Genomic DNA, 18,832 nt, shown 5'->3' with positions numbered 1-18,832 from the left:
TGCAGTGTCAGAAAATGATAAACATTAAAATGCCCTGTAAGTTTTAATAACTCACAGAGCTACTCTAATGTCAAGAATAGTAACTGAAAGTCTCACAACAATGACATTTTTGCCAACAGCTTTTGGTAAAACATCTACTTAATGGAATAGATATGGCTTCCAGTCCTGTTATGGTACTTTAGAGAGAGAAAAAACAGTCTTTAAATGACAATGCACAATTTAAGAACTTCTTTATGACATTATTTCACTCCTGTTAAAGGAGGGAGATAAATTCTACTAAAAACTAGTGTTGAATTTTAGCTTTGGTAAGCTAAATAGTAAAAAGCAGAGCCCTCCACTACTTACATACATGTTAAACAACTGTGTAGGGTGCATGCCCTTCAGAACCAGACTCTGTCTCCCCCTCTGGCTAGAGGGTACCTCACACCCATTATGCAGTATATAAATAATGCAAACACCAGCCACATTCTGTTTTAAATCACTAAATCACACCTAAGAACTCTAACCATCCAAAGTACCTTCTAGCCCAGTTATTTTCATACCACGACAATGGGATTAAGGGAAAGTAACACTATCAACCTAAATACAGCACATCACTTTGTATTTATTAGAAGCACCCATGACTACACACCATTCATGGAATACACACTGTTCACCAACAAGAAATAGCTCTTTCTAAAAGCATCAAGAAAAACACTAAACTCAGAGTCATAACAGGTTAAAGGTTAGAGACTCCTTATAACTGCACTGCTCAGCATTACATCACCAATGCACACAAGCCTACACATCAAGCGCAGAATGCGCATACTTTGCATGGCACACTCCCTTCAAGAAAAAAAGGTCAGGAGGATTAATTATCTCTTTGATACATATCCAACACACTGCAATACCCACCTCGGCCGTGGCCATAATCCACCGTTTGCTGAATGATGGGTGCTTTAGGAACTGCTGGAATAACGGGAGAAAGGGACACTGGTACAGCTGATGGAAGGGAGGTGTGGATGGCAGGTACTTTCACAGGCGAGGAGACAGGTGGAGGCATCATCGACTCCTGCTTACACAACTCGTACTCCATATTTGCACCTTTATCCTCATTTGTGTCCCACAGTCCATGGAAAGAGTCCTCATCCCAGCGTTCCTGTTCCACAGCAGAAGGTGATGGTTTTAAAGATTGACCATGACTTGGGGTTGTAGTTGGAGTAGAAACTGGAGCGTGTGGCCTTGTCATAGGTGTAGTAGGCCTTGCCAGTGGGGCACTTGGTCTTGTCACAGGGGTGGGCTGTCTGAACAACACGGGAGGCTTTATAATAACAGCAGGAGAAGGTTTAATAGCCTGGGCTTCTACTGGTGCCTCTGAAGAGAGCTGAGAAGAGACCTAGATGCAGAAAGCACTTTTAATGTAGATCTGTCAACTAACCTTCTCTCATCCTCAGTATGTGCAATGGCAATTGGTAGTCAAATCATACACATTTTCTAGTACCTCCATCAAGGTGCTACAGTAGGAGGACTATTTTTAAAAATTGGTGGCCTGATTTAATTTTGTGTTTCCTCATATGTGAAGGCTTAAACACTACTGATTTTCTTCAAACAACCTTACCAATTTTAGCTCCAGTAGGCCTATCTCAGTTCAAAAGTGTCTACTGTTTATTCCCAAAGACTCCTGCTGTCTGCAAAGATTCCTGCTGTCTGTGTGAAGGCTGAAAATCTGAAAGTAGGCAGCTTGTTGAGACGTAAAAGGATTGATAAGGCCAGTTTCTTTGTGGAAACCACTGGAAAAATTCAGAGGACAGAAATACCTGGAAAAACCTTAATAAAATCAGTATCAGAAGAACATAAGAAATTGGAAGGTCTTGCCTAGTCGAAAACCAAACCAAACCAAATCCTTCATGAACCAAACATCCACAAGAAACCCCACACGTTACAAGACTTTTCAGCATCAGAGCCAAGTTACCAGCAACCGTATTAGCAACATACAACAAAAATTGCAGGATGGTTGTAGATACAAAGCTGAGCTCTGTAATAACAACTCAAAGTCAGAGTAGAAATATCTGGAGGCAGGAATTCCAAGAAAGACAAAAGTTGATGAGTGAAGTAGTCTGAGATACAAAACATCACTGTAAACAAGAGGTCACCTAGGCAAAAAGAAAACTTGCAGTGCCTCAATCACTGCATAGCACTTCTCTGGATGGAGGGACAAAAAAAGGCTGGTCTGACTAAATGTCAGACCCAGAAGACCTTAAGGCTAAATTTATTGGTGTGAGTAACTTTGGGGTTAAAATGTGATGAAGAACACATCAACTCAGATACCTTCTCCAATACACCTTTAACAAAACTGTTTACTCATTCTAGGAAGGATTTATAAACCTGACTTAGCATGACTGCAGAACTTCATTTCTGAATGATCAAAAACCCCAAATATAAGCATCTGAGAACAGTTCCCAGAACTGCACAGGAAATTGAGCAGTAGAGAAGTAGTTGCATCACAACAGGACAGAGGTACACAAACATGAGTTTCCATGCACTTCATGGAAGGTAATTACGTAATAAAAATTCCCAATAAAAACAGCAAACAGAAGACTAATGCCCATGCTACATTGAAATATCTCAATTTCTGATGGACATATCCTCAAGCTTTTCCAACTTCAAAGAGTAGAACAGCTCCTGAAGCAGGAAAAGCAGTGCAAATTGAAAGAACTTAAGCAAGGAAAAACAGGGTCTTCTTGTGAACCTTACATCCCTGTTTTGGGAGAGCTCACTTCTTTTTGCACATTGTCCCACAGCAATCTAGACTGCTGAACCTAGACCGCTGAACCTCATGTGCAACCACCCCTGATGGGTCATACTCAGAAGACATGGTGGACTTGTAGGTGTAGAAGAAGGGATTACAAGTGACCTCACCCCTGATAAATCACAGTTGTACTAATTACCAAAGAAGAACAGACATGCCTTAATGGGCTCTTACTAAAAAAGGTAAGTGTAAGTGTGACTAGAAGGGATGGGTTGGCTGGTTAGGGAGAGCCATGAGGAAGAGGACCTTGAGGAGGCAGAGATGCCCTGTGGAAGAAGAAATGATCCAGAGAGACAAAAAGAAGAACAAAACAAGGAAGAGAGCTGCTGCTGCAAAAGATCTGCTGTGAGGTCAGTCTGGGTCTGATAGAGCTGGAGCCTGCTGTTGGAGCCTGCAGTCATAGCTGAGCTAGGTAAAAGCCTGCAGTCAGAGGCAGCAAGGAAATACTTGCAGTCGAATTCCAGCAGGAAATAGCCAGCAGTCAGAGTCTGTCAGAGAAGCCAACAGCAGGAGTTTGCTGTAGTTGGAGTCAGGATGGCTAAGCTGTAAAGAAGAATAAACTGGGACCCTTTTCACATTGTTGAATGAGTCTGTGTCGTGGCTCATTTCCACCCCTAACCAGAGGTCTGCTGCAACAGACTGAGTAGAAAATGCTTCTGAAAATTTAAAGAAACAAAGAAGTTGTTTTGCCTCAACAGAAGATAGCTAAGGTTTTAAGCATTACTGGGGGCACATTCCACACAGAAATTTGACCATCAGTGTGTAGAACTGGTTCAACATACATAAACAGTAATCACTACCAACATGTTATCAGTGTAAGATGAATTTACCTGAAAGGCACCCGGCCTTGCGCTTGTGTTCTGTGATCTTGGAGACTCCTGGGTGGAAATGTCAGGTTTGAACTCCTTCAACTTCTGTAGCTGTTCTTTTTGCTCCCTGCACATGCATCATAAGGAAGTGTTATCAGTCTATAGCTTAAATGAAAAATTAAAGAAATCCATGCTCATGTGAGAACACACATTACACTAGCATCAGAGACAAAGCCAAAAGAAGAAAAGGACAGCAGGCTTTACATGGCCAATGCTCTGACTCAGAAATCCCTGCTTCACATCCACCTAACCATGGAGGCATTTAGTGAACGAGCTGCATGCTTTTTGATCACAAGTTTCCTGAGACATGTGGCTGTGCTTTGCCAGAACCATTCCATTTGAACAGTAAAGAGAAAAGCTGGATTTTTGGCTTCTGTCAACACCTTCTGCAAGCAAGAAACCCCTTGGAAAGGCATACCTAAGTGCTCTCAGTAACTTGCTCTGGTTCACATGGTAACAGGACTGAGGCCAACAAAGCACAAGAGATTCCAATATATAAAAAGCCAAACAGTGAGTCTAACTTTTGCTTCTTTGGTTTATATATCAAAATGCTATTTAATATACAACCAATACATAGTCTACAGAGCAGAGCTCTGGTTCAGCTGTGAGTACTACATCACTGGATTACAAAGTTCTAGTGAACATGATTTCCTTTCCCTTCACTTTTTGTTAGCAATTTTTAATCTAGGTTTTTCAATTGCTAATAACTTTGTGTATTGAAGCAGTTTCTAAATGACAGCTAGGAATGGGATGCCTCTGTAAGAAGACGTCACAGAAACCACCCTAACCAGTAATGCATCTGTTCAGTGTTCAGCAGAAGGGAAACTTAGCTCAAAGAAAAGAATCCTCAGGGTTTTGTAAATACAAAAGAGTAAACTGGGCACTACACTAGATCACAAATACAGAACAGTCTGCAGCTGAGACCATGCTGTTTTACACACAATAATAGCAAAGCCAGATGAAGGCTTTAGTTTTGGAGATGAAAGCAGTTATGTACCACACTACTGGTATAACTCTTGACTCAAAAAATCCCCATAAAAATTAATAAGCAATCTCCATAAAGTTGTTCCTACTGTTCAGACTTAAATCATCTGCCTATAAGAACCTAATGAGAAATAACTAATTTGAAGATTACCCTAATATTCTATTAAAAATCAGTATCATGTTTATATTTCCCCTTTTCACAGGCTTTGAAAGATGTATATATAACTACTTTTTACATAAAACATTTTAGTGACTAAGTTTAAATTATTTAAGCCCTAATAAATTTCTCTTGTAGTGATTCCCAAACTATGGTACTTAGCCTAAGTGACTGACCTGCAGCTAGTCACAATAAACAGCAAAACATATGCTGGGCAACTGAGGCAATGGGAAAGTCAGGAAGCTGAAAAGAACATTACTGCAAACTTTTCGCAAATACTATTTTATAACACAGATTTCACAGTTAATAACACTATTGAATTAATAAAATTGCAGTAAATTATTAAATTATTAGGAATTAAAGTTCTTCCTTTAAAAAAATTATTTTTCTTGCATTTTGGCATGCATCCAAGACCTTCTATATGGGACAGGTGCTCAGCAATCTTACAAATCTGAAAACAAAATAGCCTAAAGAAAGGGGCAAAACATCTCTATCTTGAAATGGATTGGTTTGGAAGGGACCTCAAAAATCATCTAGTTCCAGCCTTCTTTTCATTAGATTAGGTTGTTGAAATCCTCATACAGCCCCATCTCTCCTATTACTAATTTCATAATCAACACTTCTTAAAGCCTTAGGACGTCTAGCAGCTGCTTTCTAAAAATGCGGTCTTGATGAACTCTTGCATTTATACCCTCCCCATTCTTATATCACTCCTTTTATGCTGATTCCCAGAACTTAAGATCAACCAAATTTGACAAAATTGTTCACTGACAATACTGGGTTTCAAATGAGGAAACTCTGTAAAAAAACCAAACAAATGAACAAAAACCCACCTGTGTTTTAACTTAAAAGTGAGCAATATAAAAAAATAAGTCTTAAGAACCACATTAATGTAGGTCTTGAGGGGTAAGTACTACAAAGCAATTATCATTAAGCTCATCTGATACCACCAAAAATACTGAAAAGCAATTATCCACAAGTTTATTTGAGGATAACAAAAAGATTGGTCGGGTGATTGGACAGATCTCTTCCTGGAAAGTAACATACAGGGAGCACCATATTCACAGGGAAAAGGACAATCATCTATTTAAGAAAAAAACCTCCATCTACAAAAACTGTGGTAAAGATACTCCAAATAACTTGTTCCACATGAGCTCCTACTATCATGCTGTGGGTAAAAGAAATGAAGCCATTACTGTGTTGATTCAAATGGATCCCACAGAATGGGATTCTTATTCAAAATCACAGAAGAAGGCAACTCACCGAAGCATTTTGAGCTCCTGGGCAGCCTTCAGAATTATCTCATGTTGTCTTTGGCTTAGGACCATCACTCCTCCCAAGGACTGGTCAGAGTCCAGGTTTGAATCTGCTCCCAGCATATCAGAGGAATGTGAAGGGGGAGGAAGGGATGGATCTGAGTGGTCATCCAAAGTCCGCAGTCTCTCTCCATCATCTGGATACCACCTATCCGACAACCGTTCCCTCTCCCAGTCAGTCCTTTCAGGAAGGTAGTCTTGCTTCTCCCGCCATGTGTCGTATCTCTCAGGATATTCTCGAATCCTAAGCTCCCCCCTGTCTCGGAGATCTCTGTCATAATGATCTCTGTTCCTATCATCCCTCCACCTATCTTCACGATACCTGTCCAGAGGTGGAAGGGGTGGTAATGGTGGCAGAGGGGGGATATCCAGGTCACGATTCCCCATTTCTCTGTCATCCATAGGTCTCATGTCCCAGTCTCTATCCCATTCTTTGTCTAAATCTTGATCATAAATATCTGAGGATCTTCCAGTTCTATCTAGATCTCTCTCTAGTTCCCTTTCTCTTGGCCTTTTCCAGTCATCCCACCATGAATCTCGTCTGTCGTGATCAGACGATAAAGGAGGTAGTGGTGGTAGGGGAGACAACGGAGGCAGTGAATGGTGGGATTGCAACCTGTCATCTCTGTCATACACATGTACAGAATCATCCTGATAATCAGAGTTGTGATCTCTCCAGTATTGCTCTCTTTCCCACTCATCCAATTGCTCATGCTCCAAAGACGGGTCATCTTGACTATCTAAAGGAAATTCCTCCTGCATTGTATCATCTTCATGACCCCAAGAACCCCTGAATGTTTCATCTCGATGGTATGGAGGCAATTTGTCAGGGTCATCACCTAGGTGAATGGGTTTACCCATATTGCCTGTTTCAGATCTTCCTGCTTCCCTCTCATGGCTATCTCCCCTTCTGATGGGACACCTCTCCCGGCTACCTGCGCGCCTGACCAGGTCCCTCTCCCGGCTACCTGCCCGCCTGATGGGGACCCTCTCCCGGCTGCCTGCCCGCCTGACGGGGACCCTCTCCCGGCTGCCTGCCCGCCGCATGGGCTCCCTCTCCCGGCTGCCTGCGCGCCGCATGGGCTCCCTCTCCCGGCTAGAGGCCCGTCTGACCGGGCCTCTCTCCCGGCTTCCTGCCCGTCCCCTATCCCAGCTGCCTGTCCGCCCAGGCAGCTCTCTGTCTCGGTTAGAGAATACCCTCTCATGGCTATCTGAGCGTCCCAGCCCCCTGTCTCGGTTGCCTGACTGTCCATCTGGCATCCTCTCCCTGCTGCCTGACCGTCTCTCAGGCATCCTCTCCCTGCTGCCGGCTCTCCTGAACACTCCTCTGCCACGGATGGAGGGCTGCCTAGCCTGCCCTCTGCCTCTGTATACATACCCTCTACCACGGCCATCGTCCATCCTGCCCATCCCCCGGCCATGGCCATCATCCATCCTGCCCATTCCCCAGCCACCGTCCATCCTGCCCATCCCCCGGCCACCATCCATCCTTCCCATTCCCCGGCCACGGCCCATTCCCCAGCCACGGCCATCCCCCTGCCCTCTGCCACGGCCCCTTCCTCTGCCTCCTGGTCCCTTTCCTCTGTCTTCATGCATGAATGGCCCTTTTCCTCTGCTTTCTGGTCCAGGTAGGCCCTCAGTGTTATCGGAAGCAGTCAACTGGCCATCTGATGAATCCAAATCCTGATTTCCTGTTGCAGAGGTTACTGTATCCTGGTTCTGAATAGGTGGGGTGGGTGCCTTGGGCTCTTCTACTTGCTGGTTGGGATCATGTGAACTCCATGTCCACTTTTTAGGAGGGTCTGAACTAGGTTCTTTGACTTCAGGTTTGGATGGCTCCTGTTGAGTGTCTGTCAGGTCCTCATTTGGCTCAATGGGACCTGCACTCTGTGCGTCAGGAGTAGATTCAGTTCTGCTTACAGACTGCTGATCACCAGCTGTGTCTGTAAAAGGTTCTTTGCTTTCTGACTGTGAGTCTACCTGTGTCTGCTGCTGCTGCTGTCCCAAATGAGGCCTGGGCCCCATCCACCGTGGACCACTAGGTCGGGAACCGTGTCCATGTGATGCATTCGTTGTATAAAATTGTCCTGCTGGTCCTCGTGGGATAGAGCCCCATCTACTTGAAGACTGTCCATCTGTATTCTGCCGGTCAAAACGTGACCTGTATCCTTCTGAGCGCTGGGAGTCAAAACGAGGTCCTCTCTGTCTTGAGCCTTCAAATTTGTCATATCCTCTTCCTCGAGGTCCATCAAATCTAGAGATGACACAGTAGAAATTTTTTCAAATGAACATGTCATATGAAAGTCCTATAGATTAATTTCACAAAAATAGAGAACTCATGTCTAAAGTCAAGCTGCTTAGATATTTGGGATTCACAGTTGTACATTACTGGAGGAGTCAGGAAAGCCAAAGCATGGCTGAAGCTGAACTGTGCAACGGATGCAAAGAGTTCCAAGAAGGGCTTCTAGAGATATGTCAGCCAGAAAAGAGAAGGGGAATAACATTGAAGAAGACATTACTGTAAAGTCTAGCAGAGTATGCAAGGATAGAAACAATTGAACAGAACACCACTGCCCTTTGACTCAGCAGACATCACACCAACCCATCTTGAACTAATGAGCAGATAGAACAGATGCTGTTTTTGCACCCTGATATCATGTATTAAAGAACAACATTCAAAAAACAAGATCTTGGATTAAATTATATAGCAGGTATAAAATCAGCAAAGACATATCAAATATTTACAGCAGCTTTCCTATTTTCAAAGAAGGAGCATTGTGTCTTTGAGAATGAAAAGGGGCAGCAATCCCAAACACTTGAACTTTACCAAAAAAAAAAAAAAAAAGGCAAACTACTCTAGATTATGCTCACGTGAAAGACATCTATGTATCCTTGCTTTAAAAATATAAATACAGAGAGCATGGTGTACATACATTAAAAACAAAACCTCCACTGAACAAATACACCCTTCCCACAACCTCAAAAAGATTTGAGAAAAAGATACATATTTCATTTCTTAATAAATCACTGAAAATCTTGTAGCCTGGAATATGTATAAACCAACAAAAACATTCTTACCTAGGGCCTCTAGGGCCTTCAAAACGTGCTGATCTGGGAGGATCTGGAAGCAATCCACCTGACCTCACTGGTTTATCCTGCACAATAGGTGTGTGTGTTGAAGACACTGCAGAAGTGCCTTTCAGTTCCCCACACTGTTGTTCAGATGAGATATTTACAGTTTGTTTACTAAGATGACCTTGAGACTTTCCGTGATCAGATGAGCCAAAGGATGAACCTACTTGAGAATGGTAAGGTGAATAGCTAGTTGAACTAGCTATTTTTGATGCATAGGTACCAGGGGTGGGAAGGAGAGCTGGCCTTGGTGTTTCAGTAGCTTGACTGCTTTGAGAACTGGATCCTGAAGGGACAGAGGAATTGGATAACTGAGAAACAGAAGAGAGAGGTGGGGGGACCAGTGGTGGTGTAGTTGAAGGTAAAGTTGGAGGCATAATAGGAATGCCACCTTGACCAGTTTGGGAATATGGAATAAATGGAGGTGGCAGTGAAACATTTGCAGGATATTGATTCTTCAGATTTTGGAGTGAGGTCACCTTTTCCTGCAGATGTGACTGAGTAACCTTCATCTGTTCATCCCATGCTTTCCACTGCTTCTCATACTCTTGAAGCTGGTCTTTGTGAGGGTAGGTTTGAAGCTGATGCTGCCACTGCTGATTCATTGATCGCTCCCAGTCTTTATGAAGCTGCTGGAACTGTTTTTGCTGTGCCTCATAATGTCGCAGCTGCATGTCCACTGACATTGTCTGCAACGAGATGACAACAATAGGTTCAAAATAACTTAGACAGTCAGTTACTCTCAGAGCCATGTGTTTCAGTATCACTTGTAATATCACAATTTCTGATATTAGACAGTCAGTTACTCTCAGAGCCATGTATTTCAGTATCACAATTTCTGATGACTTGGCCTCAAGCCTGAGGAAGAACCACACTGAAACAAAAGCAAACACCAACAGTGACACCTAAAGACATTGTGAAAATTAGTATATTTTATGACTGTATACTATATCTATGTATAGAAGACTTCAATAGGACAGCTGAAGAAACCTGTAATTTGTATAAACTGTATTATTACTGCATCCTAACAATGGCTAAAGCTCAAGTCAATCTTCACATATATACATTATGTGACTATTTCTCAAGGTTTCAGTTTTTGCTATTAACCTGCTCAGAACTGCCTCAGCAGTCTGCAATTATTTTTCTCTAAGCCTTTGCCAGATCTTATTTGCACAAATGAAGCTTCTTTCAAGTTCTGTCTTTCATTATGTGAGGATATCAGGCTTGATTTTGCTTGATATTTTTAAGGTCTACCCAAAGAGATTAAAAAAAAAAAATCCAAACTCAGACACCCCAACCTACAAAGAAATGCTTAATGTACAAACTCTTCCAACCCACTAAGAGTTGACAACTCTCTAATACAACAATGAACTTCTACTTAAAAGCTTAAAGGTTACAATACTGGTTTCAACTGATTACATGAGTTAAAAGTAATGTGAGATACTGATTTTTTAAATTATATTTATTGTCTATTTTTGGCATCTACATTTATCATTGCACATATTTAAAGAAGAGCAGCTTCCAAATTATTCCGTGCAATCATCTAATTACTTGACCTTTCTGAATTGTTTCTCCAGTGGCAAAACATTCAAAGCTGAGTAAATCCAATATTGTGTTCAGCTTTGCTGCTGTATCACCTAGGTACATCCAAAAAAATCTTACAATAAGTGTAAAATATTGTATTTCTCATCCCACTGAAGCTTCATCACCATCTGTCAATGCTTTTTTCATTCTGAAGTTGAGTGACAGTAGGGAAAATGGATATAAACTTCTACCCAAGCAGAAAAAGTAGCCAGACAAATGAACCAACCATTACAAATTATTCAACTATTTCAGCAGACTATGAGTGCTGGGTCGCCCAGGATGTGTATCAAACACCACCTCCTTAGAGTCTCACCTCTAAGTGTGGAGGCTGTTGCATGATCTGTTGATACTGCTGTACTATCTGCTGCAGCTGAGCGTGCTTCTGCATTATTCTCTGATACTGGAACCCAACCCGCTGATGGGGGTGCTGCTGCCATTGAGCTGCTGCTGCTTGCAACTGCTGCAATCTCAGATCCTCCTCAGGGTCATCAGGAGGTTCAATATTGAGCTACAGAAAAAGGCAAATAGTAGAAACAAAGGAAAGTTGCTTCTGTCAGAGAAAAATACACTGGGTCACTACCCATTTTACAGGAACTTTCTCACTGTTCCTTACTTTATCACTCTATTTCAGTGTTCCAGCCACACACAGCTTCTGGAAGGCTGATTTTAATCCCACCTTTTCTGAATGTGAACACATTTTTTCTTAATGTGAACAGTCTAATCTAAAGGTTAGGCTGATGGCAATTAGGTTATTCATACATAAAGAAACTACCTACAGGAAAGAGATTAATGAAAATCTGTTATCTGTCGCTCACAGCAAATGTAATGAGAAACAGTGGTTTTCCATGATAAAGTAACTCCAAGTGCATTATTTCCACCACTTTGTAGGAACCTTCATGCTGTAAGTTAAAGTGGAGCACATACTGTTCAAACATCAATCATGACCTCCATCTATTATACAGTAACTGTTACTGAGCATGATGATGAAAAAACCTCTGTGCAAAATTCCTTGCTTTCAGGCCAATTCTAACACACAGAGAGAAGGGGACCCAGAATTCACAAAGTGACAGAGAGAAATTAAGAAATAGTGTCTTAAACATAGCATTCCTCAACTGCTGAGTGCCTACCTGGTTTTGCACTCTGATATCATGAGGTGATCTCACAGACAAAGATGTCAACGTTGTGGATGGTGCAGGGGAGTCAGCTCAGACTTGCTTGGTGCACGTGTTGGTGGATATACAATTTTATATACAAGAAGTGTATTTTCTAACTGGTGCAGCTTTAGCAAATGTTTTTTAAAGACTGCTTCAAAACATTTAGTTATTGTTATGAAGTATAGAAGAGAATTTGATGGCATTAATTTTCCTGAGGTTTTGGCTCGTCTAGGACACAAATGGAGTGGCATCACTTTACAAAGCCTACCTGAGTTTCAGCAGAGGTAAGAGAAGACTCATCTTCTTTGGATGCTGGAGGCAGGGATTCATTAAGAGGAGGAGGTTCAGACTGCTGAGTTGAAGCACTCATTTTCTCTTCTTCAGACTTTGCTCTCTGCTCATCCTTCACTACTGGACTTTTCATCTGCTGCTGCCCCTGAGCATGGGCTTTTGCCCTTTGCTGCAGGCTAAGCAGGTGCTGCTGGTACCAGTATTGCTGCTGTTCCTGTAACAGACATAGATTTTCTAAGTTTCACAAAAAAAGCAATAGAAAATCATTAATGATAGCCACTAGAATCATACTGTAGGAAAGTTTTAAAAACTGTTTTGAGGAAAAACTCACTTCTTCAGCAACAGTACTGCAATGGATGTCAGAAAATGAAATAAAAATTCATAAACCATTATGTGATGCACAGAACCCACAATAGAATTTACTTTTTACCCCAACAAGCTTAATATTCTATAACTATAGCAAACAATACTAACAAAAATCTGGAGCACAGGCAATAATAAGCAAAATTACTAAAGACATGCTATAAGTACCATGGTTATGGGTTTTAGAGCTTTTTATAACTAAGAACTACAGTAAAGATAAAAAGAAGGAAATGTACAGAAGAGATGAAGAGGATGAACAAAGAACACAGACATCAAGTAGAGTGAAAATGGCAGCTGAGAAATTGTGGTGAAGACGTTTGAACAAAGCCATAGAAAGTAAAAGATCAGTATATAGTGACGATTATGTATCATCTGAATTCTCATTAATCCAGATTCATTCAACAGCTGAAGAGGGAAGCAGATATGGTTGCATCCCAGAAATGATCCATTTAAGAAATAATAAGCCTTCAGTTTTAAATATTTCAAGATAGAATTAAGAGCGCTCAAGGCAGATAACAGAAGCTTCAAAAAGTAAGCTGCCACTAACATAAAGAACAAAAGACTAGAGATAAGTATCTCAACACTTAAGTAATGTCTTAAAGAGGCCTGAATAAGAATCAACAGTTCTGTATCTCTTCCAATATGAGAAATGTCAGGCATCAAATTAATAGAAAGACATCTGTGGGAGGCTACTCTTCACCTGACAGGGTCTTGTGCCATCAGAGTCCCTACTAGAGACCTCTCCAAGGGCTAAAATTTTGAGAATTCAAGACATAGCTCAGAAAAATCTACATATTTTGAAAACACACCATTTACAGCTAAGGCAGCTCCTGTATCCTAGGAAAGTATTGCTACACCCTTGATTTTTAAGTTGCTCTCTTAACATCTCCTTTTAGTCACTATCAAAGATAGAATGATAAAATAACTCTAATTTTTGGTCTAACCTAGTGCAACCATTCTTGTGCTCTCAGTTCCATTAACTCTGAGAATCTGTGACTGATCTCCATCCTTTTTACCTCCTGTTCTTCCTTTCCATCCAAGCATGCACAGTTAAGAAAAAACACCTATATAAAGCCCAGTCAGAAACAGAAAAGAATCCAAAAGATGCAGGCATTTTAAAATAAAAGTGTGACAACATCAAAGCAGTAAGTGCTGTCTGATGAGATTTCTCAAAAGTGAATCACTGCCCATCCTAAACAGGTTTAGAAGAAGAGTAACTTTCTGCTAGAAACCTACCTCATGCTCAGATCAGAAATTATGTTTTCTCTTGGTAGGAAACACAAATATGGAGCTGTATTTTTAGAAAAATACTTCTGTAACATGGAAATGAGGTCAATGAAATGAGAGACTACGCTTCACAGACTTTAAATTGATCATGCAATTATTCCTGCCATGAATCTTTTAAACAAGAATGTCTCAGAAGAGTTCCATGGTTTTGAGTGGAAGATATGCATTCATACTGCAGAACAGACTGTCAGAAACTTCAACAACATGCTGAAGTAAGTGCAGCTCAAGGGAGGAGCACACTTTCCCAGCTATACAGAACCCGATTCAATTATCCATCTCAAAAGGCACTCACTATAAGGTGATCTGCCATCATGGTGCTAGATGCTATGATGGCTGAACACATGTTCTGCCACAAAATTGTTGTCTCTACAGATCCATTTTTTTTCCTCCTCATTCCACCAACTGGACATGGGACTAGAACTCATAATATGATATGGGCTTTCCAGAGCTATGGTAATATAATTACCTATTATTTTCAGCAGATGAGTCAGTGACATCTATTACTGTGCTATCTGGAAAGTATAAGAAAAGCAGAAAGTAGATCCTTACAGCTTAGTCGTAACAAAACAGAAGTGCTAGTGTAGAAAATTTTTCATGATGAAGAATTCAGTTATTGAGTGCTTACCTCCTCACAGTGACTTGTCATTCAATTGAACTCGTCATCTTTCAAGTCCAATTATAATCCTTAGGCCCACAGAAAACATGAGCATCAACACAGGTCTCTTCCCATCTCTGGCTGACCAAGAGTCGAGGCCCGTTGCATTTTACAGCAACACTGAAACCAGCACTATCAGCTCCTGGCCACAGGACATACCACCAAACACGTTCATGTGAGGTCCACACCAAAAGACTAGTCCAAAGCTAATATAGGTGACCCTAGGCCATAACATAACACCTCTTGTGGGGGACACTCTGTCCTTTCCAGGTGAAAATTGCAAACAAATGGTTTAGTACCCTCTACAAAACAAAGGGGCTGTTTAAAGAGCGCAGCAATGTGCTAAATGGTGAGGTGGTAAAGCTGAGGTAGCTTTAACAGATGAAGATAAATGCACATTTATGGGTACAGATGTACCCATGCATCCTTGGAGTAGGAAGAGCATTGCCAGCAGGTTGAGGGAGGTGATCCTGCCCCTCTACTCAGCCCTGGTGAGGCCACACCTGAGTGTTGTGTCCAGTTCTGGGCTCCTCAGTACCAGAGAGACTTGAACTCCTGGAACAAGTCCAGTGGAGGGCAACGAAGATGCCAAGGGAGTGGAGCATCTCTAATAAGAACAGGCTGAGGAAGCTGGGCCTGCTGAGCCATGAGAAGACAACTGAGAGGGGACCTCATCAATGAGCACAAGTATCTGAAGGGAGGCTGTCACAAGGAAGGATCCAGGCTTTTCTTAGTGGTGCCAAGGAACAAGGAAAGAGGCAACCGGCAGAAACTGACATATGGAAATTCCACCTGAACATGAGAAAGAACTTTTTTACCAGGCAGGTGACTGAGCACTGTAACAGATTGCCCAGAGAGATAGTAGAGTCTCTCTCACTGAAGATATTCAAGAACTGTTTGGAATACACAGCCCTGTGCCATGTGCTCTGGAAGAACCTCCTTGAGCAGTGAGGTTGAATCAGATGACCCCCTGTGCTCCCTTCCAACCTTACCCAGTCTGTGATATGGTAAACAAATAGCAGCACACATTACCCAAGTATCAGATGGAACACTAAGGAAATACCACAGTTATTTTAAATTCATTTGACAAGAATCCAGCAATTTAATCCAACTATATACCCACGGAAGAAACTACACTAAACTCACGATACTGTCAAGGCAAAGAACAGTATTTTAGACTGGAAAGGAAAATAATAAAACACCAACTGATGGCAAAATGTGTAATATCTTCCGAGTTAAGAGAAAAACACTGATATATTTGTCTGCAGCCCCTGCTACAGGGGGTGAGAAACAGAAATAATTGCTTTCAATTGCCAGTTTAAACAATGGCTTAATAGGACACTACAAATGACAAATTATACTGTTTCTTCACTTGGCTTTTCAGATTACTAAAAGGCATGAAAGCATCACTACACTTAGCTTTTCCTATTCCTTATAATGTAAAAACTTGTTACTCCAAATCTTGTCTCATTTCACAGCCTAAGATAGCCAAAATCGTATCAATCTGTTATAACAAAGTTATGACGAGGAAAATATCATATTCCTTTTGAATTAACACTGACCTGTGAATGAGGACAAGCAAACTACTCAAGATAGAAGCTGTTTGTATAAACACTCATAAACCAGACACCATAAACTTCAGCAGTATTCTGCTGCTTCCATGTGTGCACCACAATAAAGCATTATTTGCAACTCTATTGGAGATATTTTATCAATATTTTATCATTGAGTTCAATAATTTAAGAAGTCAACAAGCTGACTCAATAGCAAATTAACACCACTTTCTACACATGACTTTTTGAGGTTTTGGCTTTGTCATTAAAAAATGAAGTCTTGTTGTTATCGCTGTAAAAGATCAGTTAGTACTGTCCAAAACCGTCCTAAAATTAAGTGAGATGAACTGAAAGCACTACTTTGCTAGGCAGTAATTAGTTATATGGTACAAATATAAAAATGGCACGTCCCAGCAATCAGCAAATTTAAAGTGTCAGTGACTTCAGGATGACACAACAAGATTTTTGCAAACCTAGCTTCAAATCAGAACCCTAAGATCAATTTACCAAAAAACCAGATTGAAATAAAGAAATTTCCAAGTATACAGTTCAATTTTGTTCTTGCAGGTGGATCCCAAGAAGATAACTCTAAACCCATGCAAAAGCCTCAGTGAATGTGCCTGACCCATGTACACAGCTGAGGACCCCAACAGGTGCCTGGCTGTGCATGCTGAACCTCAAGCCTGGATTCTCCCTGACAATGCAGATGAATGGTCCCATCGGGTTCACTGGCACTTAGGAAGTGAAGCACACAAGCATCTTGCTGCATTTTGGCCCGAGTGTACACATAAAAATCACACAGCTGTAACATTTTTCACTTCAAGGCATTTCAGAACATTTCCCTCCAATGCCCTACGCAATTTTGTACTGGAAGATCAAGCACATGTAGCACAAAGAAGAGGGCAAGTACGTACTGCAACAGAAACATTGCTGCAGCTTTAACTGTGTGTTGTAAGATTAAAATAGTCACAATTCTACTCTGATTAGGCAGACAACTGCAACTCAACCCATTAAAAACAAGTGACATCCCACAATGTGCAACAAGGAAACAGACTGCTGCATCTCACAGCTGGCCGGACAAAGCCAGCAGAGGTTAGGGGCGGGTCACCCACATGCTGTACTTTGGAATACATTCTCCAGAGACCAACGCACGCTCAAGAAAGTTAAAGTCAGCCAGGATTCACATTTTTCCCTAAACATTTTCTCGAGAAATGACAATTTATTACATCCCTACCAACACCACTGGATAAATCAGCCTTTACGAAGGCTCCCCTGAGCTGTGCCATTGCCACACTTCCACGGACTGCGTCCAAATCCTTTCAATATTATGCAAATATAGTGTGTTTATTAACTGCCCTTACTCGGGGACCTTTGCAACACCCAGTACACGGCGCTCATCGCCGCCGCTGTCCTGGCGACTCCCCGCTGCCAGCCGGGCGGCCTTACCTGGGGAGTCATGGTGGAGGGGTCCGGCTGCTCCGTGCCACCGCCCTCCTTGGCGGCACCTTGCGCGGCCTCCGGCTGGGCAGCGGCGGGCGGGGGCAAGGACGCCTGGGGCGGGGGGAAATGAGCCTGCGAGGGCTTGACCGGGGGAGGGATGGAGGGGGCCAGGGCGGGCTGGGAGGGAGAGGCCTGGGAGGGGAGCAGGTAGGGCTGGGGATGTGCCATGTAGCCCTGGGCAGGAGGCGGCAGGTAGGGCTGGGAGGCGGTGGCCGTCGGGGGTTCCAGGTAGGAGGGCGGCGGCTCGGAGAAGGAGGGGGGCGGCTGGGAGGGCGGCGCCCGGGGCAGGTAGGGCTGCAGCGGCGGGGACTGGGCCGGCGGCGGCTGCCCGGGGGGCAGGTAGGGCTCGCTCTGGGGCGGCGGCAGGTAGGGCTGGGCGGGGGGCAGGTAGGGCTGGCCGCCGGCCTGCGGGGACTGCGGCGGCGAGGACAGCTCCATGTCCATGGGCACCGGCTCGGCGGGCACCGGCTCGCCCCAGTCGCCGTGCCCGCCCGGCGGCTCCTGCCCGTCGCGGTCCCGGGCCGCGGGGGGCGGCTTGCGAGGCGGTGGCTCACGGTGGGCGTACTGCTTCTGGTAGCTGCGCACCGGCGGCGGCACCGGCGGCACCGGCGGCTGCTGCTGCCAGTCGGTGAAGGAGCCGGGCAGCGGCGGCGGCGGCAGCCCCGGCGGGGGCGGGCCCGGCGGCGGCGGGGGACCCAGGAGCACGGACTGCAGCTGCTTCTGGTGCATCTGCTGGAGCTGCTGCAGCTGGGCCAGGTGCTGCTCCTGCAGGCTCAGGAACCCCGAGGAACCGGCGGGCGGCGGCGCGGCGGCGGGGGGCGCGGGCCCCGGCGGCGGGTAGCTGGGAAGCGGCATCGGCGGGACGGCGGGAGGCGGCACGCTGGGGGGAGGGATGGGCAGCGGCGGGGGGGGGATGGAGGTGGGGGTACATGGCGGAGCGCGGAGCGGACACAGGCCGCGGCGGCGGGCGGCGCTCGGCGCCTGCGCGCGGAGGCCCCACCCCCGGCGGGCAGTCGCGCGTGAGCGCCGCGCCAGAGCGCCCCGCTGGGCGGGGGCAGCGCCGCCTAGCGGACAGCTGCCTGCAGCGCGGGGCCGAGGCGGGAGGCGGGCCCGGAGCCACAGACAGACAGACGGACAGACAGATCGGGACGGGACAGGAGACGGGAGGGGGGCTGGCGACGCACGGGAATTCCGCTGTG

At 44.0% G+C, this 18,832-nt stretch overlaps 1 protein-coding gene across 5 annotated transcripts in view; it reads right to left on the bottom strand.

Moving 5' to 3' along the window:
- The window catches only part of YLPM1 (YLP motif containing 1), a 34,501-nt gene extending 15,971 nt beyond the window's left edge, over positions 1-18,530 (bottom strand). For 3 of the 5 annotated variants that reach the window (XR_005627081.1, XM_039705162.1, XM_039705163.1), the window contains exons 1-7: positions 17,580-18,530; positions 12,253-12,489; positions 11,144-11,338; positions 9,193-9,935; positions 6,062-8,368; positions 3,619-3,724; positions 895-1,375 (exon numbers count right to left, since the gene is read on the bottom strand). Coding sequence is in view for 4 of the 5 variants with exons in the window: in XM_039705162.1 (XP_039561096.1) it covers positions 895-1,375; positions 3,619-3,724; positions 6,062-8,368; positions 9,193-9,935; positions 11,144-11,338; positions 12,253-12,489; positions 17,580-18,488 (4,978 nt within the window). In the remaining variant the exon portion in view is untranslated. The remainder of the gene's footprint in view (positions 1-894; positions 1,376-3,618; positions 3,725-6,061; positions 8,369-9,192; positions 9,936-11,143; positions 11,339-12,252; positions 12,490-17,579) is intronic. The other 2 variants (XM_039705166.1, XM_039705165.1) reach the window with 2 other exon arrangements.
- Positions 18,531-18,832: the final 302 nt, after the last annotated feature.

The sequence above is a fragment of the Passer montanus genome, unplaced genomic scaffold (assembly GCF_014805655.1).
Source record: "Passer montanus isolate IOZ18808 unplaced genomic scaffold, ASM1480565v1 scaffold18, whole genome shotgun sequence".
NCBI lineage: Eukaryota > Metazoa > Chordata > Aves > Passeriformes > Passeridae > Passer > Passer montanus.
Note: the sequence above shows the minus strand (reverse complement) of the source record. Positions and strands in the feature narration are given on the sequence as shown.